Source organism: Periplaneta americana, chromosome 2 (genome assembly GCF_040183065.1).
Source record: "Periplaneta americana isolate PAMFEO1 chromosome 2, P.americana_PAMFEO1_priV1, whole genome shotgun sequence".
NCBI lineage: Eukaryota > Metazoa > Arthropoda > Insecta > Blattodea > Blattidae > Periplaneta > Periplaneta americana.
The window spans coordinates 99,245,585-99,271,163 of record NC_091118.1 but is presented as its reverse complement, the minus strand read 5'-3'; the positions used below and the strand labels follow the sequence as shown (position 1 = coordinate 99,271,163).

Genomic DNA, 25,579 nt, shown 5'->3' with positions numbered 1-25,579 from the left:
GTAAATAAGTTTAGTTATATTACAGTGCAGTTGGATGTCCGCTAAGAAAACGCCTATATACAAATGGTATTTTCTAAACTCGGAATGATTTATAGAAACAATCATTTGTGCTCCCCAAACATGGCGTCGCGCGAACCTGCGCGAGAGGTTTCAAATTTGTGCACGACACCAGCGCCAGTTGTGTGTCTAGATATATAACTACAACGTCTTTGGCGAGATGTTATAATAACGTTTTAACCATGCGTCGGAATAAAGGCAATGTGTGTAATGACGAAAATTGCAGTAACAACAAGTTTAAATCTCCGAATTTGTCGTTCTTCAGATTCCCTAAAGACCAAGAGAAAATCATAACTCAGTCATAACCTATAATCCACGCTGTAGGTAGCCTACGTATTGTGTTCTATAAAACATTTGTTAGTTATCAGTTACCTATTTGTATGTCAGGAAGGAGAGTTTAAATAAAAACAAAGTAAATACCTGTTACAGTATATTATTGTTTTGCAGAGATCATGTGTAACCATTCCGATTTTGGATTATCTACAGTTTTTAATGCAAGTAATTCCATACTTTTTGTATTCGTGTTTTTTCTTTATATTTTTCAAAAGTTGAATGTTATATTGCATTCAAGTAGGGATTATGGTGTTAATTTTTTCAAGAATTTATGGCGTATTATAATCCTTTTGCAAAATATTCACTTCTTGAATAAATCCAGACTGTGTCGATAAATTTCTGATGTGTTGCTGTAGGTTCATGTGGCAGAAGTATTAAGTTCTGAAGAAATAAAAGAGCCTTTTTAAATTTAATATAAAAAGCAATATTTTCTGTAATAATTTGCATTACTGTTATTGGTGTTGATTTTACATTGCCAGTGATTATTTGAGCCGTTCAGTGCAGAAGTGGTGTAAGTCAAAATCAGGTAATGAGGTTTAAAGTAAAAATTCTGTAAAATACAGCGCAAAGTAGCAATTAATATATCCTTCGTGCTATTCACTGACTACTAATAGTTTCAATAAATTCAATATTACCTGCTACTTTGCGCTGTATTTTACAGAATGTTTACTTTAACACTCATTACCCATTTTTGACTTACACCACTTCTGCTCTGAAAAAAATTAGGCCTACATTTTCTGAGTTAATTGAAGTTGCAATTTTTTCAACAAAGTTGTGTATTCATTTGTTCTCACCTACGTCATAATAACAGTAAATGCATGTAAATTACATATTATATAGGTAGGGTAAGTTAAAATTAAGCTTATCTGTGAAAACTGGAAATGTAATGTAAAATGCGGTAAACTTTCCATAAAAATTTAAGCCATAATATCAGCACTATTAGCGTCTCAAAATAATAATAATAAAAAAATGGAAAAATAATGAACTTCATAAATCAATGTCTGTCAAATTAAGGTTTAAATCTTCCCCTTTTTTATTCTCAAATTTACCTCAGCGACCGAGTTTACCCCAATTTGCGTTATGTAAAATAGTTAATTTCTCAGGAAATAGGGAGAGGAGTTCACCACGCGATGTACCCTACGAGATATGCCCTACAATTTTGACTCTTCTCACAGGAAATATAGAGTTTCAATGGTTCATAAATATATTTAGGAATGAATTGAATTAACCGTCCACGTACAAACAATTATATTATTTCAAATCATGATACGTGATCAGGGCCTTGATTCAGTTGTAAGGAGCAGAAAGAATTACGTTTATTCCCAGCTTCTGAAACTTGTAGATTAACTGCGTGTGAAATTCTTTCAGGATTCCAAAGTAGAATTAGTAAGAACCATATACACTTATTGTATAGCATAAAAATATAAAATAAATTACGCAAAACCCGTTTTCTGTTGTGTTATCATATGTCGTGTGCACACTTTTAACTTGCCTGCCGGTAGAGGGCTACTGTCGCACCAGCTGTCAAATGTTGGCATATTTTATACGTATGACTTGCGTGACTGTATCTATTAGACTGTGCCTACACTAACAAAAAACATAGCCTACCGGTATTCTATCCTTTCTCTCTCTTTCAAATCATTGCAAACCAAAGCATGTAGTCACATTAATCAAGTTCTACGTACTATGTTAGAAAAAATGTTTAAGTTTAGTAACAAACAAAGCTATAAAAAGTGGAATTATCCGCCACCATTCTCACTTTTCTCAAGAAAGCATTATATCTGTAAGGCTCCATTTGCAGCTTTCGGATATCTTACACATTAGGGCGTTACTATTATTTGTTTAACAGTATGCGAGAATTCATCTGTCACGAAGGTCTCTCAACTAAGCAAATGCGATGTCCTAAAAGCAGACAAGAAATATTATCTCAAAACAAGTATACATCTCAAAATAATCATAATCACAACAGGACTGTGGCGGACGGTGGGTTTGAGAGTTGAGGAGGCCAAGAAGTGAATGATGAGAATATAAAAATATAATGCGTCTGACGTACCTCATTATGCAGCGCAGAATTTATAGATTTTAAGAAATTAAAATTAGGTTTTCCAATTTATGTTTTAGGATTTTAAATCTTATGTTTAGGAATTTTATATGATTTTACGGAGAAAAAAAATAAAAATAAACAACATAGTGTCAATATATTAAAACGGCTTGGTAAAGATTGCCTCTCTTTAGGACACTGTAATTCCTAACCTACGAATTAGGTCTTTTTAGGCCACACTGAATTTAAGAATCTTACTCTTTGCTACATAAAACGAATAAGAAAAGCAATATTTCGAGAGTAACGAGATAGCAACAAAATTGATTCGACCGTAAGAATCCGAGGCTTGCTGATTACTATTACACAGTCTAATTTTACAGCAAATTAACTGGACGTTGCTCTTTCTTCGCAAACCGATCACATAGGTAACACATACTGAATAACTGCTACTAGAAGAAGCTAGAGACAAATCTAAACTCTAAACTCTCGATATACTATATTTAAAATACTGTATAAGTAAATATATCTCGTAACACAAAATAATAAAACAACAGGAACACCCGCAAGCAAGAGAAAATCTAACAACATTAATGACAACTTTTAAGCAGGGAGAGACGACTAACAACACGTGACTCGAATTTCTAAAACCAAGAAGAGAGAAAGAGAGAAAGCTTCCCAATACAGCCGAAACCAGCCATGACTATAAGCAGTACAGTTGTCAGCGGTGGGCAGGACGTCTCCAAATCGGCTCCCCTCGCGCGTTCTAGTCAAGTTTAAACACTCTTCTACCAGCTATCTTATTGGTTGAACTTCTGTTGTCATGGTTACCGGGGAGTATCGTCATGTAGCCGACTCCTCTCTCCCGCTCTCGCATAGACACTGCAGGCTGCTAGATGTCGACTGTACAGGTTACAGCGCTATCTGTTATTTTTCAGTGCGAAACTATCTACAGTATAGCGAGCGGACATCACCAACTGAATGTGGTCGACTTTACGTAACTTACATCTTATCGTAGTGAATAGTAAAATTAATATAAAAGGAAAAAAGTTAATTTGCTGCAACTTGTCTGTGATCTTAATTCAGCTGAAATTATTACTGCCATATTGTGTTCTGGTAAAATATTAGGGGAGGCTCGGCCTCCCTTGCCTCCCCTGAAAATCCGCCGCTGCAACAGGAACAATCTATTCAACACGCAACAACGATTTCTAAATGCGCAAGTATTCTAAGATCGAAAAAATGGGTTATGGTAAATGTTTCCCAAAAAGCAGTATAACTTGACCTCCGATGCTTCAGTTTATATCCTCACGAAAGCCACAGACACTAACTTTCTAATCCTGGACAATCCGAAGAATACACGTATACGTCACATCTCCTACCGTACTTTGACTTATCTACCGCCAATTTTCATCAGAATCCAACTCACTCACTTATTAATATTTTTAAGAGTCGGATATCACATTTTCATTCCCACCTATTTCAAATTATAACCGGAGTTTGCTTCGGTTTATTTCAACTCTTATCCTAATTGTGTACCACGCATTTCTCACAAAATCTCGTTACTTCATGTTATTTTCAAAACTGGAACACGAATGCACATCAAACTACATTCTTCCGAGACCGTAAAAACGCCAATTTTAATATTCAGAGCCGAATCAATCGCATATCAAACCTTGCCCAAGTCCAAACAAACCACTTTAAAATATTCTGTTCCCCAACCGCACAACAATCCCCAAACTATCCTCTCACTGATATCTTCATAAAAAAAAGCCAGAGATTCGTCTTTATTGACGCTAGACAGGATTAAACAAACATTTTCTCCTCAGTCCATTTCACAATCTATATTCTTGTTAGAGAACGGCGCAAAACTATCACACAAGTTTGCTACAATTTTACAATTTAAACTGTGTCTTCTTATCGCGTTTCTCTTTTCAGCGTCAATGACATATACTGAACTATTTACTGTACCTACTACAACTACATAACACTACTCCAGTTTCATATATCAACCCAGATATACCACTCTGATGTCATATCCCATGTACAAACTCCACATATTCCATATTGAACGAGCCCTCACTTATCAAATTCCAGCATAAAAATATATTACACTCCACATCATGTTTCTCACTACATAAGTTCAGAATTATGCTCATTTTAGTCCCAAGTCCTCATTTCTACCAGTTCCCTTTCATGATAGTTTCTGCCGACTTGTTAGTAACGCATCATTAATCAGGAGTGTAAGTATAACCTGCAAAAACGTTGCTCCTCCATTTTCTAGATACCTACAAACAAATATCACTTTGAAAATAGGATGACAAAGTCACCATTTCAGCGCCAGTCTTTATGTCACTTATTCTATTCATGGCAAAAAGCCTTTACCATCTACAGTATATGCAACTGAATACGTCAAAATCCTACACGTTCCATCTCCTAAAAATATATGAATCGAAATGGATTCGGTAACATTCAAGCGATATTCTCCTTCTCAAATATACATAATTCCCAATGTCTATATAAGTGCATAGTGTCAGATACAATGAAGTCACATCATTCTCAGTTGTTCTATCCTAAGTATCTCCAATCAGGCTGGGTTTACGTTTAAATTACATTATCGTTATAATTCTATATACAATAGAAAGTACTTCTCACATTTCACAATCTGAACACCAACACAAAAAGCAATAAATTTAAATGTGGCTCAGTTTTCACCGAGCACTGACAAAAAATATTTCAAAGACTCATCAAATGTTCCCCTCCACGGAAATCTTTAGTAAAAGGCGAAAGATTTATTCGTTTTGAAGGGAAACCAGAGATACTCCTCTACTTCTCCTTACAACATTTAACAATCAAACGCAACAATTCGTGCGCAGAAACCCAGCATCCCACTCCCAACGCAAACATTACTTCTCCACGTACAGACTTTTCTTACTTCCCAAATCGACAATTAACTGTATTTTCTGCTACACTCTTTCTCTCTTCTTCTAACATTACATTTCACTTCGATCGAAAATACAATTTTTCCCACTTCAAATGCACCAACTCTACCTGATGATATCTACCGGCCATTTTCAAGAACTACGCTTAACGTACCTACACTAACAAAAAACATAGTCTACCGGTATTCTATCCTTTCTCTCTCTTTCAAATTATTGAAAACCAAAGCATGTAGTCACATTAATCAAGTTCTACGTACTATGTTAGAAAAAAATGTTTAAGTTTAGTAACAAACAAAGCTATAAAAAGTGGAATTATCCGCCTCCATTCTCACTTTTCTCAAGAAAGCATTATATCTGTAAGGCTCCATTTGCAGCTTTCGGATATCTTACACACTAGGGCGTTACTATTATTTGTTTAACAGTATGCGAGAATTCATCTGTCACGAAGGTCTCTCAACTAAGCAAATGCGATGTCCTAAAAGCAGACAAGAAATATTATCTCAAAACAAGTATACATCTCAAAATAATCATAATCACAACAGGACTGTGGCGGACGGTGGGTTTGAAAGTTGAGGAGGCCAGGAAGTGAATGACGAGAATATAAAAATATAATGCGTCTGACGTACCTCATTATGCAGCGCAGAATTTATAGATTTTAAGAAATTAAAATTAGGTTTTCCAATTTATGTTTTAGGATTTTAAATCTTATGTTTAGGAATTTTATATTTTACGGAGAAAAAAAAATAAAAATAAACAACATAGTGTCAATATATTAAAACGGCTTGGTAAAGGTTGCCTCTCTTTAGGACACTGTAATTCCTAACCTACGAATTAGGTCTTTTTAGGCCACACTGAATTTAAGAATCTTACTCTTTGCTACATAAAACGAATAAGAAAAGCAATATTTCGAGAGTAACGAGATAGCAACAAAATTGATTCGACCGTAAGAATCCGAGGCTTGCTGATTACTATTACACAGTCTAATTTTACAGCAAATTAACTGGACGTTGCTCTTTCTTCGCAAACCGATCAAATAGGTAACACATACTGAATAACTGCTACTAGAAGAAGCTAGAGACAAATCTAAACTCTAAACTCTCGATATACTATATTTAAAATACTGTATAAGTAAATATATCTCGTAACACAAAATAATAAAACAACAGGAACACCCGCAAGCAAGAGAAAATCTAACAACATTAATGACAACATTTAAGCAGGGAGAGACGACTAACAACACGTGACTCGAATTTCTAAAACCAAGAAGAGAGAAAGAGAGAAAGCTTCCCAATACAGCCGAAACCAGCCGTGACTCTAAGCAGTACAGTTGTCAGCGGTGGGCAGGACGTCTCCAAATCGGCTCCCCTCGCGCGTTCTAGTCAAGTTTAAACACTCTTCTACCAGCTATCTTATTGGTTGAACTTCTTTTGTCATGGTTACCGGGGAGTAGCGTCATGCAGCCGACTCCTCTCTCCCGCTCTCGCATAGACACTGCAGGCTGCTAGATGTCGACTGTACAGGTTACAGCGCTGTTATTTTTCAGTGCTAAGCTATCTACAGTATAGCGAGCGGACATCACCAACTGAATGTGGTCGACTTTACGTAACTTACATCTTATCGTAGTGAATAGTAAAATTAATATAAAAGGAAAAAAGTTCATTTGCTGCAACTTGTCTGTGATCTTAATTCTGCTGAAATTATTACTGCCATATTGTGTTCTGGTAAAATATTAGGGGCGGCTCGGCCTCCCTTGCCTCCCCTGAAAATCCGCCGCTGCAATGGGAACAATCTATTCAACACGCAACAACGATTTCTAAATGCGCAAGTATTCTAAGATCGAAAAAATGGGTAATGGTAAATGTATTCCAAAAAGCATTATAACTTGACCTCCGATGCTTCAGTTTATATCCTCACGAAAGCCACAGACACTAACTTTCTAATTCTGGACAATCCGAAGAATACACGTATACGTCACATCTCCTACCGTACTTTGACTTATCTACCGCCAATTTTCATCAGAATCCAACTCACTCACTTATTAATATTTTTAAGAGTCGGATATCACAATTTCATTCCCACCTATTTCAAATTATACCCGGAGTTTGCTTCGGTTTATTTCAACTCTTATCCTAATTGTGTACCACGCATTTCTCACAAAATCTCATTACTTCATGTTATTTTCAAAACTGGAACACGAATGCACATCAGACTACATTCTTCCGAGACCATAAAAACGCCAATTTTAATACTCAGAGCCGAATCAATCGCATATCAAACCTTGCCCAAGTCCAAACAAACCACTTTAAAATATTCTGTTCCCCAACCGCACAACAATCCCCAAACTATCCTCTCACTGATATCTTCATAAAAAGCCAGAGATTCGTCTTTATTGACGGTAGACAGGATTAAACAAATATTTTCTCCTCAGTCCATTTCACAATCAATATTCTTGTTAGAGAATGGCGCGAAACTATCACACAAGTTTGCTACAATTTTACAATTTAAACTGTGTCTTCTTATCGCGTTTCTCTTTTCAGCGTCAATGACATGTACTGAACTATTTACATTACCTACTACAACTACATTTCACTGCTCCAGTTTCATATATCAACCCAGATATAACACTTTGATGTCATATCCCATGTACAAACCATATATAACTACAACGTCTTTGGTACAAACTCCACATATTCCATATTGAACGAGCCCTCACTTATCAAATTCCAGCATCAAAATATATTACACTCCACATCATGTTTCTCACTACATAAGTTCAGAATTATGCTCAGTTTCGTCACAATCATTAATTTTTTTTAATTGGGTTATTTTACGACGCTGTATCAACATCTAGAGTATTTAGCGTCTGAATGAAATGAAGGTGATAATGCCGGTGAAATAAGTCCGGGGTCCAGCACCGAAAGTTACCCAGCATTTGCTCGTATTGGGTTGAGGGAAAACCCCGGAAAAAACCTCAACTTGCCCCGACCGGGATTCGAACCCGGGCCACCTGGTTTCGCGGCCAGACGCGCTGACCGTTACTCCACAGGTGTGGACCCCAATCATTAATCATCAATGTAAGTATAACCTGCGAAACATACTCAATTTTCTAGACACACCGCTAAATCGTAACAAATGTTACTTTTACAATACGATGACAAATACAGCACTGCAGCGCCAGTCGTTACGTCACTTATTCAATTTATGCCGATGAGCCTTAAGCAACTATCTGCAACTAAACACGTCAACATCCTACATGTTCCAGCTTCTAACAATAAATGGATCGAAATGGATTCGGAAACAGTCAAAGGACATTCTACTTCTCAAATATAGATGTCTATTATGCCGAATCTCTATATAAGTGCACAGTGTCAGATAGAATACACTGTTGATGTTGATACAGCGTCGTAAAATAACCCAATAAAATAAAATAAAAAAGAGAATACACTCACAACAATCTCAGTTATTCTATGTGCTACATGTCCCCAATGAGTCAGAGTTTACGTGTAAATTACATTAACATTATAATTTTATACACAATAAAGGCTATTTCTCACATTTGACATTTGACAATCTAGAGCGCAACACAACAAGCAAATGTGTCCCAGTTTTCACGGAATACTATAAAATAATTTTCAAAGACTCATCAAATGTTCCCCTCCACGGAAATCTTTAGTAAAAGGCGGAAAAGTCAAACAGTTTGAAGAGAAACCAGAGATATTCCTCTACCTTCCTTACACCATCTAATAATGAAACGCAACAATTCGTGCGTGGAAACCCAGCATCACTTTCCCAATGGAAACATTACTTCTCCACGTACAAACTTTTCTTAGTTTCCAACTATAAAGTAATAAGGAGAAAGAGCACGCAATGTGTATTTAGTCTTTGCTATATTGTGTCAAAGTCTTCTTCCTTTTCTCACATTGAAGAATATGGTATCATTCACACATTTTTGCACCTAACGATCACACACAGTTGTGGTTAGGATCGTGGTATCAATTTTTGCTGTAGATTTTGTTGTGGAAGGCTTGTATCGCTAGTCTCGTCACTAGATGTTGGAGCTCGAAGTTTGGTCCCTTCCATTCATCGTTGGTTACCACATCCATACCGAAGAATTCTTCCCATATCTCCTTCTCTTTTCTTTTCCTCTGCTTTCAGCAGGGCTGTCATTTGTATCGCTAATTGTAGGCTGATTTGCTCGAGTAGAAAGGTTTCCTTTGCCATGACTATACTAATCTCGAGACATTTTATTCTGAGAGCTCAAGTACTCTTTTCAAGTATCTCGCTTTGATATTCTCTATGTCTGCCCACTGCTTCTTTGTTAGATATTCCACTATCAGTTCTAGCCCTATGTTATAACGGAGAGTACTTTGGCCATAAACAGTTTCATGGCTGTGTCAAGTGACATTAGATGGATCTTTTTTTATGTCGTGCATAGATCTTATTGCTATGTGCTATGTGAGAGGTAAAGGTCTTCCCAGTGGTCTGAAGTGTAATTCCAAGGTATCTGAATGATTTGACAGTCGTAGCTTTTCCCCATTGAATGTTATCACAGTCTAGTATATACAGTTACGAAGCTCAATACGTAGTAAATATGCATCCATAGATAGTTGCTAACTGCTAGGATGATTAATATCGCCTCATTACAGACAATGTGAAATAGTACCGGCACAGTCTATTGTTCCTAGCACCCTCATAGCTCAAGCTTCGTGACTGTATATACTAGACTATGGTGTTATTATGTCATCTTTTCCTATTCTTCCTCCTTTCCGAAAGATTACAAGTTCTGTTTTCTCCGTGTTGATAGTGAGTTCGTTGAGTTTGGGCCATCTGTCAAGATTGTTTACTGCTATTTGCAGCTGTGCTGTGCTTTTCCAACTATAAAATGAGCTATATTTTCTACTACATTCTTTCACTCTTTTTCTAACATTACATTTCCCTTCGTTCCAAAATACAATTTTTTCCCACTTCAAATGCACCAATTTTACCTGATGCCATCTACTGGCCATTTTAAAGAGCTACTCTTCATATATACTGCAATAATACAAAACGTATATGTGCATACTTTCTATCATTTCTCTCTCTTGCAAATCATTCGAAACCAGTCATCACTCGATCAACAGCATGTACTGAGACGAATCAAGTTCTACATCTGTTATAAAAAACTCTACGATAATAGTTCAATAAATCAATCTTCTTAATGTATCCAGCTGTTTGCTGACAACATGAAGTCCACTATAGTCTACTGTAGTCTATTCAGTTTTTGTTTTTCATGAGAAATGAGGGGTATTTTGAACAGTGTTCATTATAAATCCCTGTTGCTAGTAGTCAGAGTTGGGGTGTAGTCAATATATACTGCAGGGCTGTGTCTTCTGTAACTGGTACTGATGATTTTAATTTACTTCTTTTGTGTTTATGGATGGACAGTATATGAGTAGAAGAATATGTTTCAGATCTTCACCATGATTATTACACCACAGACAAGTAGGATTATCAGAAAGGTGTCATTGGTGTAGGTACAATTATGTGACAATGTGACCTGTTCTGGCTCTTGTTAAAAATGTTTGAACATGTCTGGGAAAGATTTTGTACATTTCCACGTCATTTGGTTTCTTTTGTACGGACTGTAAAATTTTTCCTTTGTCAGAAGAGAGCCAATTGTTGATCCATAGGTTTATAAAATGAGACTTTATTGAAGCAAAGGCAGTGGATATAGATATCATTTGAAGAGGTTTTGGTTGCAAATCAAATATGTTGCCTATTTTGCAATGTTATCGACTTTCTCGTTTCCAAGTATATCACAATGACTAGGTATCCACTGAAATATTTCCTTTTGGGTTTTTTTTTTTAAGTTTACTTAGTTGTTTCTGAATTGGAATAATTCTATGTACGTTTAGGTTTGGTACATATTTGATTATATTAAATATAAATATTAAATTAATTATTTAAATATTATTTTATTTTAAATATTAAATTATATTAAATATTGGAGTCGGTAAGTATGCAAATAGATTTTTCAGATATTTGAGTAACACACTGAAGAACAGCATCAATAGTTAGCAATTCAATGTCAACACTGGAGGAGGATGAAATGGTATGAAGTAACTTTCTTGATATTTTGGAATATAATACCCTGCTCCTGATGTCCCATCATTAGGGTTTAGAGATACCGTACATCTGTATAAATTTGAAGGTGATCCTTATATGTGCTGCAGAGTTGTTCCATGGCATCTAACTTAAGAGTGTATGGATGATCATTTTTGGAATGATTTCCTGGAATTTGTATGCTATGATCTGGAATCACCTATTTCCATGGAGGAATTTCGTTCACAACTGGAGTTTCAGCAATGAGTCTGTCTGTGATATAGATTGTTATTTCTTCTTTGTTTATTTTATAGAAATTACACAGAATATTATCTGACAGTCTGAAGAACATCTGAGAAGGCTTGCAATTTTAAATGTATTTTTAGATCCTTTTGGAATACATAGTGTCTGATTGGTTGAATATTAGATTCAATTTTTAGGGCAACAGTTTATGTGGTTTTTGGTACTCCTAGGCATATTCTTAAGGCCGAGTTTTGAAGAACAGAAATTTTTGTAGATGAATTATTGCTGATGTTCCTCCCCATATTTCACACCCATAGGTCAATTCTGATCGTATATAAGCAAATAATAATAGTTGTTTAAGTTTAAAAACAAACAAAGCTATAAAAAGTGGAGTTATCCACCTACATTGTCACTTTTCTCAAGAAGATAGTAGAGTTACATTTTCAACTTAAGGACACGTTACACTTTGGGGAGTTACTATTATTTGTTTATCAGTATGCGAGAATGTTCCTCAGCCAGTGACGGATTTAGGCTTAGGCAACCTAGGGAAGGAGGCAATTTCCAGGGGGGGGGGGGCATTCTCTCTCTTTCTCTTCCTTTTTTCCTTTCTTCACTTTTTTTTTTTTTTTTTACAATGAAGTTGGTTTTTAAAACACTTGTTGGTAAATCTTTTCTGAAGTTTGTTCTTGAACACCTTATGTAAGTCGGGTATTGTTTTGTTATTAGTTGTGGCGAGAGTAAAAGGAAAGTGTACATGTGCATATTGTCCGCGAAACTTATCTGGACAGTTAAAACAGAGAAGCAGAGAGGTAGCAGCTTCTGCGCAAGTGTGGCAGGAGAGGGGAGGACAGTCTACGAGACAGGTAATAGTAATATGAGTTACAAGAGCGGTATGTTGAAGTTTTCATGTTCGAGGAAAAGTATGAAAAAGCGAAATGTAGTTGAGCTTTTTTAATTTCCGAGAATTGAAAGAAAACATACCGCTCGTGTATCGTACATTATTTTGTGCGAAGATCGTTTATTACATACCTGAAAGAGGAATTTCTAATTAGTTGCAATGAAATCTCCATCTTGGTTTCTGTTCAATGACGGCAATTTTGGAAAACAAAAATATCTATCTTCAACATTGTTGCTTTAAAATGTTTTCTGTGTTTACTATACTCCAGCAGGCCATGATATACGTCTGTATTTTTTTTCCCCCAGTCTATAAATGCGAACTTAAAACAAACGGCTTCCTTAATGTTACATGCATCACGAAATGCAGTAACTTTAGTGGAGTTGTAGAGTTTACTTAATTTTTGAAAATATTTAAAAACAATAATTAACAGTGCAATTTAGGTGAAATTGCAGTGGTAAGTTTCCAATTTATAATTATTACTATATTGAACATCTCTAAAAATAACATGTTAAAAGCCTAAAGCAGTAAAATGAATATGTCACTTAAGCGGTAAGAAGAGGGAAATTGTTATGTGTGTTCGGTTGGGAATACTGAATGTGGAATTTTAGACTTACCGCAGGTTGGTTTTGTGCGGAAACCAAGCAAATACGCACGATCTCGCACAAAATACATTTGCTTGCTTACTGCTTAGTGTGACCGAAGAGTTCGTTGTATTTACAGTAGTTTTGCATTCATGCAATGGCCGGTAGTAATACGAGATCCAACAAGGTTATACATAGTAAGGAGAGGGAGATAATAAGGTCAGTGGTTGCTTGTTGTGATCAAGAGGCAAAAGAGAAATGTTTAATAATAAACATTAATAATCTGACCGAGAGAGCTGCCAGATACACAGGTGTCAGTCCGAGATCCATACTAAGAATAAGAAAAGATGCGCAACAGCATATGAATGAGACTCTTGAAATCTCCTGGGAAGAAGAGGTAGGTTAACACAATGATATTAATTTGTCCATTTTTAAAAATACTATGGCATTCGAAAAGTAATGGTAACATAGTTACTGTTTCACACTAAATTTATTTAGGTTACTTTTGACATTACTTTAGGTCAGTGATCATCAACTCTGGTATGAACGGGCGCAGGCAATGCTTAGCTGATGCGTGCTTACTGTAGCGGGCAAAGGACTGGTTTGTGACGTTGCGTTATAGTGAACAGAGGCAGTTCTTGCATCCATTCAAACAAGACATGTGAGGAACAGAAAACACTTCAAAACGTAGGCGACACTGAAGAAATACAACTTACAGAAATACAACTAACAGTAACGAATATGGCAGATACGAAGGTGAAGAGCATGCAGCATTAATTTAACAATTGAAGGAAAATGATCTAAAAGTTAAGATAACAATACTAGTGAATCGGATGTGCAACTCAGTTATAAAATTTCACTTTTAATAGTAAGATATTAGAAACCTTTTAAAGATTGAAAATTTGAAGAATGTTTAATTACAACTGAAGAACTTTTCTCACAAGTGTAGGAGTTTGAATCTATCAGCTTGTCTCCTTCCACCATGATGCATCCCATCTGAGATCTAGCCGAGGACGTTCAGATGCAACTAGTAATTATTTGTCAGTCTTTCACTTGTTATTCTTTGGCAGTAGATGAAAATACTTATGTAAGTGATAATCCCCAACTGGTGATTTTTGTACGAGGCGTTATTGAAAACCTTCAGATTAAGAAGAGCTCTTACATATTGTTCTCATAAAGGATACTACTAGTGGTTCTGTTATTTTCATGTAGAGGCTGTAGAAATTATTTTCGACTTCCTTGGAATAAACTTATACCCTTGGAAACCAATGGTGCTCCTTCCATGGTTCGAAGTAAAAATAAGGAGTCTAAGGGACGAAGTGAAAAGTGTTAATTTATCCCATGAAGTTATTTCTATTCACTGTATTATACACCAACAGAATTCATGTGCAAAACAGATAAAAAATGGTATTATGAAAGTAGCCCAGTAGGTAAAACCACCAACACAATTAGATCAAAAGGTCTCACTCATCGTCAATTTAAGTCTTTCTTGACGAATGCAATAGTGAGTACGCCTATGGCAATCTGTCATATTATAGTAGAGTGCAGTGACTAAGTCGTAGCAAATTATTGGATAGGTTCTTTGAACTGAGGGAGGAAACATCATCATTCACGGAGAAAAAAGAAAAGCCTGTATCATAAGTGAAAAATAAAAAAATGAATTTGTGTATTTGCCTTCTTAATGGAATTATCTGAATGCTTTAAATTGTTTTCGACAAGGTAAGAAGTAAGTTATATGACAGAATGAAGGTGTTTAATATGACACCACCTCTAATTATGGAATGTCAGCTTAACTAAAAGGATAAGTTACAGCACATTTTTCAAAATTAACAACGATATAGGCCTACTAGTTTCTTAAGACTTTGGATTTCGAAGAATATATTCACACATCATGCGATCTGCGCCAGGAATTTGATTCCAGATTTAATGACTAGGAAAACTTTCGATTTGATTTTCGATTATTATTTGTAATTGAAACTTATTGATTTACTTTATGATAGTGAATTGAAGGGCAAATATCAAAATAAAGAGAAGTTATCTGACTTTTATATGAACTTTCCATGTGTTAGATTTCCCCGATTGTACAGATATGCATTTTCAGATTCACATATCTGTGCGAACAATAATTTTTTCATATGATGAAGATAAACAAGCCATGTCATGGAAGCCAAGTATTGGATCACAACTTAAAATGTGCTGTCACATTATGCACTTTACAAACAATAGTTCCAAACGTTGAGAAATTGCTGAGGGAAAAGAGAATTAAACAAATCCCGAAAAATCAGTGCTAATGCCAGTGTTGAGTGAACTGAATGGAGTTAATTTCTGCATTACTATTCCTAGGGTTTTAATATGTTTTGTTCAACATTTTCCCTAACAGAAGCAGTTTACACATTTACAGTAATTGTCATGTATTTCCCGAATAATTAACATGAAATGTGTATTACATTTCTGAAAAGTAATTATAAATTTATTTGTTGAAAATAGGCTACAATGTTTTTTTCAAATTGCTTAAGATAGTTTATTTAGTTATTTCTATTTCGCCCGTATCTTTCATCATCAGAAAACAATCATAAACCTATGCAGTAAATTCATATTGTGGTCCTGCCACTGAACGTCTTACCTGTCCTGTTATGACTTTCCCTTGCCGAGAGGGCGAGCGGGAAAGGCTTGATGACGACACAGTGCTCTGAGCTGGGGACCACCGCTTTAGGTTATACCACTTTAATCGTTACTATCACAAAAATTAATAGAATTATTATTATTATTATTATTATTATTATTATTATTATTATTATTATTATTATTATTATTTTCAGAGTCAGAACACGCGGAAAGTGAAGTTGGATGACTTCGACTGAAAAGACTGCGGAATGCTAGGTTTACAGTGAAAGACTTGCCCTTAGGCAGAACACTATGAATGAATGTACACAGACGAAGAAGAATGCGATTTATTTACATTTTTGTGAATCCATACACATCCACCTACAATATCCAATGGAATGCACTGAAAATAAATACCGAACGACGTTTCTGTAACTGTATGTACAACTGCCGAAGCGACAGTCAGGTAACTAGCAGTTGGCTATGGGGCAATGAGAGAGCACTAGGGGGCACAGCTTCCTAGATAAGTTGTGTGGACAGTAATTATATTCTAATACCAGTATCACCGTTATTGTACTATGGCAATGCTTAGCCTAAATTTAACTGGTTGTATAAACAAGAATGTCGAATCTGATGTGCTTCATCAGATAGACTTTCATAACATCATCAATATGAAGTAAGTGCGAAGGAAATCTTTATAATTCACAAGTGAGATGCATGTATTTTGATTCCAGTAATTTATTATTTCCTGAATTATAATATTTCATTTAAAACAAATTTCAACTAAACATGACCTGTATAATACACTAGCTGCTTATAAATTATTCGTGGGAGTTGGGGCAGAAAATTTCAGCACTGCCTAGGAGCGGCACTATACCTAAATCCGACCCTGTTCTTAGCCTGTTTGTCAAATAACACACAGCATTAATCAAACTCTATAATATATCCCTACACAGATCGATTTCTACCCAAAAGATTGTAATTTCTAACAGGTGACTCAATAAATAAGAATAACTAGAGAGATTAATTTCAAATTCACTTCACTGCGGTATTGAAATGACTCAAGTCCTTGTACCATGGTGATTCTAAATACTGGTACTTTTCTTATTTGAGAAAACCACATCACACCTGCAAACTCAGTCTGGAATGTTACAGAGCTCTTTACGAAAATATGTCTCAAAAGCTCTTCTCACATCATTTTCTCCTTTTACATGTGTTGATATTGTGAGATTAGGCCACTGTCAATTACTCGTTTCTCTTTTGTGTATGAGAGCAATGACAACTTGGTGTTTAATAGTTTTCATTCTACACTTTCACTGGCAATCTTAAAACTATCAAACCCCCAACTCAAATGCACCAGTAACAATACAATTGTACAGGACACAGAGAACTTGCAGAAAACTAAACACATAACACTGAAGATGAATAAAGCATCTGACTGGCTGTGGCACATAGGGTTAGCACGGATATGTTCCTTTATCGGCGGCTCTTCCCAAGTGCCGATCCCAACACCATCATTCCTGTGATCGAGCTTCTGCAGCCACAACTTCGGCCATTTCTCATATCCGGTACCAGCGACTACGCTGAAACTGATATGTGTTGTTCCTCTGGAAGGCGACATCAAGCACACACTGCTGTCAAGCCTCATTCCACTCATCATCAAATGTTCCATGGTGCCACTAGTGCCCAGGGTACCACTACAATCGGGACTATCTGGTCCAACAGCAGAGAAGCGCTGATCCTGCTCGTCACAGCCCAACCTCCAGCCCCATCGTGCAGATGGCCCTAGCTACTGATGAAGGGGAAACAGTTCTGTGGATTGAAATCCAGATGGGATCCCAAGCAGCCACAGCAATAGTCGATAATGCCGCCTTCAGGAACCTCGTAAATGCCGCGAAAATTCGTCAGCAGCACCATATGAGCCCAACAGGATGTCATTCATCTTGCCCAACGCGAGCAGACAATTTCAACCTAGGGCGAAGCTGAGATCTCCGTCACAATTGCGGGTACAATGAAACTCATCAACTTCCTCGTCACACCTGACCTGTGCGCTAATGCGATTTTGGGAACCCCATGGTTGCGAGATATGTCAGCGCAACTAGACTATCGTGGAGGCTAGCTGAGATTGGGGAAGGATGCAGTGCTACCATTGATCAACAAACTCAAAACTGGAGAGAGCACCAAGCCAGAGCCATGGAACGCCATTGCTGGCAGAAAGCAACAGCAACTGCCACCTGTCAAGCTTTTAGCAGGAGACCCTGCTAAAGAGGAATGGTGCCAGCATTTCTTCGGCCATGTCAGTAGTCCTCCCTCTTGGAGTGAACACAATGAGTTTCCTCCAGCTCCTAAACCAGTAGAGTTAAATACCTTGGAGAGAGGAACCACAAGCGACAAACACGTTCCCACTCCAGGTGAGGAGATCTGATGCCCTGAAGAGGTATAGCAGGGGGAGGACCCACCTGAAAAGAGAGCCTCATATCCTAACAGGTCCCAAGCAGCTGCCCAAGACGTCGCTGATTCCAGGGACAAAGCTAGTGCCCCTACTGCAACAGCGGGCACGCCGGATCAACTCCAAGATCGAGATCCAAGGTTAGATGGTCCACATCCTGAGACACATCCGGTCTCCCGAGGCCACAAGGGCGACCAACGAGCTCAAGGCCTGAGTCTGTTGGCACGTTGTGGCTGCCTATGATGGGATGGACCTTTCCTCACAGGGGCAGGGCCTACCTCCCGACACATCGTCTCAGACAACGTCGGAAGCTGCTAGGAGAGACAGTGCAGCATTATCGCCTGTGTCGACTCAACAAAGAAACATAGCTTTGGCCATAGCAAACAAACTGCCATGTGCATGAATGTGATGAGTACTCCAACCGGGAGAACGATTTTTGCGAGTGTTGCGGAGCTGCAAGGCGAAACAAACAAGACTGTTGAACCACAATTTGTGTTCCCAAACAATTGTCATAACATACAGACCAAATATGATGGGGCACAAATGGGAGCAGAGATCTCCATAGGTTAAGGTACGTAACATTCGGACCAAGGCAAAATTTGGCCTTCAAAATAATAGGTATTTATTTCTTTTTTACAAATGTGTTGATTTTTCATGTAAAGTGTTATTTAGTTCTGTTGCTCCACTTGTCTTCGTTTTTTTAAAATTACAAATTACGAGTACGTAATCTTGTCTCCATAGTACCACAAGGGCAACAGCAGGGGGGCGATTGTTGTGTTCCTTTCATATGTGCTCCTTGCGGAATCTATCTCGAATCTTATAAACTTTATTTGGTTGAAGTAAGGAACGGCCAGCTGCATCCTGTCCCCCACCCTCTTTACTTAAGATACTTCTTTCCGTATAAATCCGCAAGGGGAGGCTTTCACAGAAACTTCCTTCAACTTCGCTGCCCAAGACGTGATGTCACTAGTCACGTGATGGGGCAGAAGCATGACACCTCTAATAAAAGGGAGCACCTGCAGCCGTTCAGGCAGAATCCCTCTCATCTTCAAACCAACTCCTTCTCATCTCCCCTTATCGTTTCTCTCCTACAACATTCCTGACTTCAACTCCCCACACTCATCCTGGATTGCTCGTTCAACTGCAACCCTCTCCTCAACCCCGTCTGGTGTCGGTAAGTCGTGAGCTACAGTTACGCTGATCTTCCGACAATAGAGTCTACAATTTCCCCACTCCTGGCGTCGGAAAATCGCAAGCTAAGACTTATTGATTCCTCGATTGCGAGAACTAACCGTCTACCTGATTCCATCTCTCTCTCGTTATCCTGACCACCATCACATCGTACCACATCAGGACAAGTCGATTTTTTCCATCCTAGGCACTCCTGTTATCCCTGCCTTCCTCTGACACAAATATTACTTTACTATCATCCATCGTAACTCCCCCCCACATCGAAGTCTCAGGACGAATTTATAAATCACAAATTTCTATCAAAACACTGTTTCCCCCCACCTCTAGAACCAAGGGAAAATATCTAACCTTTTTCTTGTTGTTAATAAACAAATATTATTTAAAAGTTTTTCCTTATCTTCATCATAATCTCGCATCATCATCACCTTAAGTTAGGCCCTCTTGTTCCGTCACTCCCGTTTCCCTCTCTTCAGCCTCGATATCACGCCAGAGAAACGTCAACAGAGACCGGTACATGACAAAGTCTATGCACATACTGGATGTAAAATGAGAATCATTAAAGAAAAAGTGGTAAACATGTATATGCTTGCATAAATGCATCACAGTATGTATAAATAAATAGTGTGAATATGACAATCATTACGTAACAAAAAGAAACATTCATTTATCTCGCCAAAATATGGTAATTTTGTAAAATTTTCACTTGTTTCACATCTTAAAGCTTTAATGCTAATGTAATATTTATGGCATACAATAAATGAAATGAAATGAAAAATAAAATAAAAAAAAACTGAAGAGTAGAAATTATGAACCGAACTGATGTTCAATACTAAACTAACTCGACAACGAAGCAGAGGGGAGAGTTCTTTGCTCCATTTGGTAGAATACACTTGTGGAATATCAACTTGAAGCTGACAGTTTTCATCGTGTGAACCGAGCACCAGAACTTATAAATCGCAGCTACAAGACTCATACGATTTTCAGTGTGACCCACTGTACATTTGTAAAAAGATAGGTATTTTTCTCGTATGCGAAGTTCGAGCATTTCGTTGTAATATGAACGTTAAAACGAATTAATTCTAATATACTTATAAACTAACCTGTGTGATCACTGTTGTTTCTGATGGTATGCCTCTTATGTATTCAACACTTCGATCTTCTGAAGGGAATATATGATTGACGGCAGTCAACAGGCGCGGAATTTCAGATTCCAAAAGGTAAAAGCAAGCATTTGGGCCAGCATCAAATGTATATGCAACCTGCAAAAGACGAATGTGGGTTTTGTGAACCTTTTCCGGAGGCATGACAAGCCGTGGATGAATAGGAAGGTTGAGAGTGTAAATCTGCGGATTGTCTTGGCTCAGTTGGAGAGGGACATGGCCCACATTAATATTATAGACACATCCTCCATTGTAAGAGAGGAATACACTAATCATGGACTGCATTTGAATTCTCAAGGCAAGGACTTGCTAACACGTCTCATTGCTGACAGTCTTCAATGTGACCATGGCAAGTGTGACAATAAAATTCCTGTTTTAATCCGTCATAGGGCTTGTCCTTTTTTAGGGTAAATAAAAAAAGTCAAAATAACAAAAATAATAATAAACAGAATCAACAAATTGTATTACAATCAACATTCAGTGTATTCCATCAGAATATAAGAAGTATAAGAAATAAGACTGATGAACTCCTTGCATCCTTAGATTCCGAACATTTAAATCCGAATGTGCTATGTATTACCGAACACCATATGAAACAACAGGAAATATTGTCTCTCTCACCGGAAGGATATAAATTAGGTGCTAGTTACTGCAGACAAACTCTTGAGGATGGAGATGTGAGTGTATTTCTCAAATCTGACCTTAATTTAAAAAATATTGATCTTTCACATTTTTGCAAAGACAGGGATTTAGAAATTTGTGCTGTTGAATTAGAAAATGAAACATATAATTTCATTATAATATGTCTATATAGAGCACCATCTGGAGACTACGAAAATTTTATTCATTTGTTGGAAAAGACACTAGAATACTTACAGAAACTTAAACGTGAATGCATTATTTGCGGAAACATCAATGTCGATTATCTAACAGAAAGCAATAGGAAAGATCAACTAAATTCATTGCTAGCATCTTTCAATTTAATTTACACAGTAAACTTTCCGACCAGAATACAAGGGGATTCAGCTACTGCAATGGACAACATATTCATCGGAAAAGAAAAAATAGGTATATCTCAAACAACCCCAATAATTAATGGTCTTTCAGATCACGATGCTCAACTCCTAAATATAAATATTAACACATCATCAAAAAAACCAACTAAAGTGAAATTCAGAAATATAAACAGGGAATCATTAAATAATTTTGAAATAAATCTTAAAAATGAAACATGGCAATCAGTATACAGTCAAAATGATATGAACAGTAAATTCAACGAGTTTCATAAAACATTTCTAAATATTTTTGAATCCAGTTTTCCTGTAAAGTATAAAAATGAAACAATATGTAACAATAGATGGATTACACAAGGTATTAAAATCTCATGCAAAACCAAGAGATCATTATACATACAGAGCAGAAATAGTAATGATTCAAACTTAAAACAACACTATAAAAATTATTAAAAAATATTACACAAAGTAATTCAAAAAGCTAAAGAATTACACTATAATACAACAATACAAAACTCTGATAATAAAATCAAAACAACTTGGAACATAATTAAAAAAGAGAGTGGACGATCGAAAAGTAAAGTAACAAACTATAACCTTATATCTAACAATACAAAAACGTCAGACCCAAATGAAATTGCAAACATATTTAACAAATATTTTCTTACAATAACTGATAACCTCAACATCCCCCAAGATAATGTTACTAACAGTTTAGATTCTTTAACACAATATTTTCCGACAAAATTCCCAAATATTCAAATATTTCCAACAAACAAACAAGAAATAATTGCAATTATTAAAAATTAGAATCAAAAAACTCCTCAGGGTATGATGAAATAACAAGCAAAATATTAAAAGCGAGTTCACATATTATAGCTGGGCCATTAAGTTATTGTAACTATTCAATGTTCAATGGTATATTTCCCGAGAGATTAAAATATTCAGTGGTTATTTCTATCTTCAAAAAGGGAGAAACAACGTCTCCAGAAAATTACAGACCCATATCACTTCTACCAGTCTTCTCCAAAGTCTTTGAAAAAGTAATGTATAAAAGATTATATCATCATCTAGAAAGATACAACATTTTAGTCCCAGAACAATTTGGATTTAGAAAAAATAAAGGCACAGAAAATGCAACATTTAGTTTAACTGACAGGAGGCAGTTAATAAAAAATTACAAGTTGGAGGGATTTTCTGTGACTTATCCAAAGCATTTGACTGTATAAATCATAAAATGCTGCTAGATAAATTAGATTATTATGGAATTAAAGGTGTTGCACACCAATGGTTTCACTCATATCTCATAGATAGGAAACAGAAAGTTGAAATCAATACAACTATGAAATCTGCATCGACATGGGGAACTATTAATAATGGAATTCCTCAAGGATCAATATTAGGTCCCCTACTTTTTTTGTGTTTATAAATGATCTTGCCCCCCTAATAAAATATGTAGGTCATCCCATATTATTTGCAGATGACACAAGTATAGTAATTACAGCCAATAACTCCAACACATTCCAATCCTCAACAGAGGAAATTCTCTTTAAAATATGTGACTGGTTCTCAGTCAATAAATTAGTATTAAATTGTAACAAAACTAACATAATTCAATTTAAATCCTGTCCAAATTCAACGTGGAAAATTTCTAGCACAATAATTAATAATAGATCCCTATTAGAAACAACAACAACCAAATTTCTTGGCTTAAAAATCGATAATGTGTTAAATTGGAAAAATCATATTAAAGAAATTACCCCCAAACTAAATTCAAAATTGTTTTGCTATTAGATCTATGCAAAAGATAGTAAATATCAATACCTTAAAAACAATATACTTTGCATACTTCCACTCTGTAATGAGTTTTGGAATAATATTCTGGGGGAATTCCACAGATAGTAACAATATATTTCTATTACAAAAAAGAGTAATTAGAATAATAGTAAGTGCCAAATCTAGGGAATCGTGTAGGGCTATTTTAAAAAAAACTACAAATAATGCCCATGGCTTGTCAGTATATCTTTTCATTAATAATCTTCCTCGTATGTAATCGTGAAAACTTTGTAACTAATTCAACAGTTCATAGCATAAATACACGTCAAAAAATGACTTTCATACTCCATCGGCAAGTCTACCGTGCTATCAAAAAGGAGTGCGTTATATGGCAGTAAAAATTTTTAATAGCCTCCCTATCGATATAAAAAATGAAACTCAAAACATAAAATTATTTAGGGCCAGATTAAAGAAGTACCTAGTTTCTCAAGCCTTCTATTCTGTTGGTGAATTCATGACATTCAATAACACTTCATGAAATTGATATTAAAACTTTGTGTTGTACTAGTAGACTATATTGTAAATCTCGTCTATATATATTTCATCTAGAGTGTGACTATAAATTAAGATTTTATAATAGTATTAAGTTTTTTGACTTGTTCCATATTCTAGCTGTAAGCATGTATGAATACCATGGAATGTTAATAAATACAATACAATACAATACAATACAATACAAAAATTATAAAAGTAGGTTTTATGATCATCATTACTCAGACAACTTCATGTGAAATAATAACCGTCAACAACTGTTCATGAATACGTCAACACAATGTCTATATACAAACAGAAATGAAAAACTAAACATGAACCCTGAACTCGTTCTGCTGACGTCAGAAATATTGTTTATTGTGCCTACCAAAGATAACTTAAAATATGAGCGATTTGACTGTCTTAGTGCCATTAACTGAGGTGGAAAGCTTTTAGGCGGGACAGGGGGTTTTGCACTACACTAAATAAATCAGCTGACTTTTCTGACTAAAGGGAAGCGAAGTCAAATGTGAAGGATTCCGCATCTTTAATGTCTGTCACTATCCATGTCACTGTCGTCATTCTCAGTGCCGAATTTAGGCCTAGACAACAATCTTTTCTTTAGTTTGTTCTTGAACACCTTGTAGAAGTCGAATATTGTTTTGTTATCGCATTGTCGTGGTCGTGGTGAGAGTAAAAGAAAAGTGTGCAGTTGCATAGTTATATTGTAATGCCAGTGTCATGTTATTATACTATGAAACTGCTTAAATTTAACTGTATGTATAAACAAAAATGCATTGTTGAAAATCAAATTGGATGTGTGTTTATTAGCTATTTATCGCTATGGATAGTAACCACAACTCTCAGTTATATTTCCAATATAATTATATCTTCAACAATACAGTACTATTCAATCACTTTCCAGTTTGTGCACTACCATATATAATGCGATATGAAAAGTTTATTCTGCAAAGAGTTGGAGTTTATTTTTCAATTTATTTTATACTCCCTATCGAAGTAAGAAATACTCGCATTAATTATACCACGAACAAAACCAATGCTCAAAAATAAACCACAGCCTGCCTTTCACAAACCAATTTTGTTTCAACAATGAATAAATTTAAATATGTTTCTTTGGATCAATCATATTATATATATATATATATATATAGACACACACACACACACACACACACACACACACACACACACACACATACATACATACATACATACATACATACATACATACATACATACATACATACATACATACATACATACATGCATGCATACATACATACATAATATGGGCGAATATCAGCTTAGGAACAAGGATCTATCCTGGATCCGGCTCTCGAAATGCCAAGCCAAGACATGATGATTACAGATGTTTTAGACGGATTCAGAATATCTTTTCAGTTACCCACTTTTCAAAATTACTCGAGTTCATCCGCCTATTACAATACCTGGTTCCTGTGCCTACTTAGTACTGTTGGGAGCTGAGAATAATGCAAGTGCAGATTGCAGTAGAGAGCAAGGATGTTGTTCTCCTTTCCACTCCATCATGCTATCATTACCACAGCAACCTCGCCATTTACCTGCAATAATTGCTAGACAAAAAAATTCGCCAGCTTCACAACCATTGTCATACTATGACAACTGTCTCAGTGTCCATCAGTTCG

General features: G+C 36.1%; 1 protein-coding gene and 2 non-coding genes across 4 annotated transcripts in view; all 3 read right to left on the bottom strand.

Annotated features, from left to right (window-relative positions):
• Mvd (mevalonate diphosphate decarboxylase) overlaps positions 1–25,579 on the bottom strand; it is a 196,682-nt gene that overhangs the window by 117,806 nt on the left and 53,297 nt on the right. For both annotated transcript variants that reach the window (XR_011330935.1, XM_069818182.1), the window contains exon 9: positions 20,515–20,673. Coding sequence is in view for 1 of the 2 variants with exons in the window: in XM_069818182.1 (XP_069674283.1) it covers positions 20,515–20,673 (159 nt within the window). In the remaining variant the exon portion in view is untranslated. The remainder of the gene's footprint in view (positions 1–20,514; positions 20,674–25,579) is intronic.
• Positions 5,127–5,246, bottom strand: LOC138695403 (U5 spliceosomal RNA). The gene has a single exon (XR_011331163.1). It is a non-coding gene; the product is annotated as a U5 spliceosomal RNA (small nuclear RNA).
• On the bottom strand, positions 8,971–9,084 carry LOC138695414 (U5 spliceosomal RNA). The gene has a single exon (XR_011331174.1). It is a non-coding gene; the product is annotated as a U5 spliceosomal RNA (small nuclear RNA).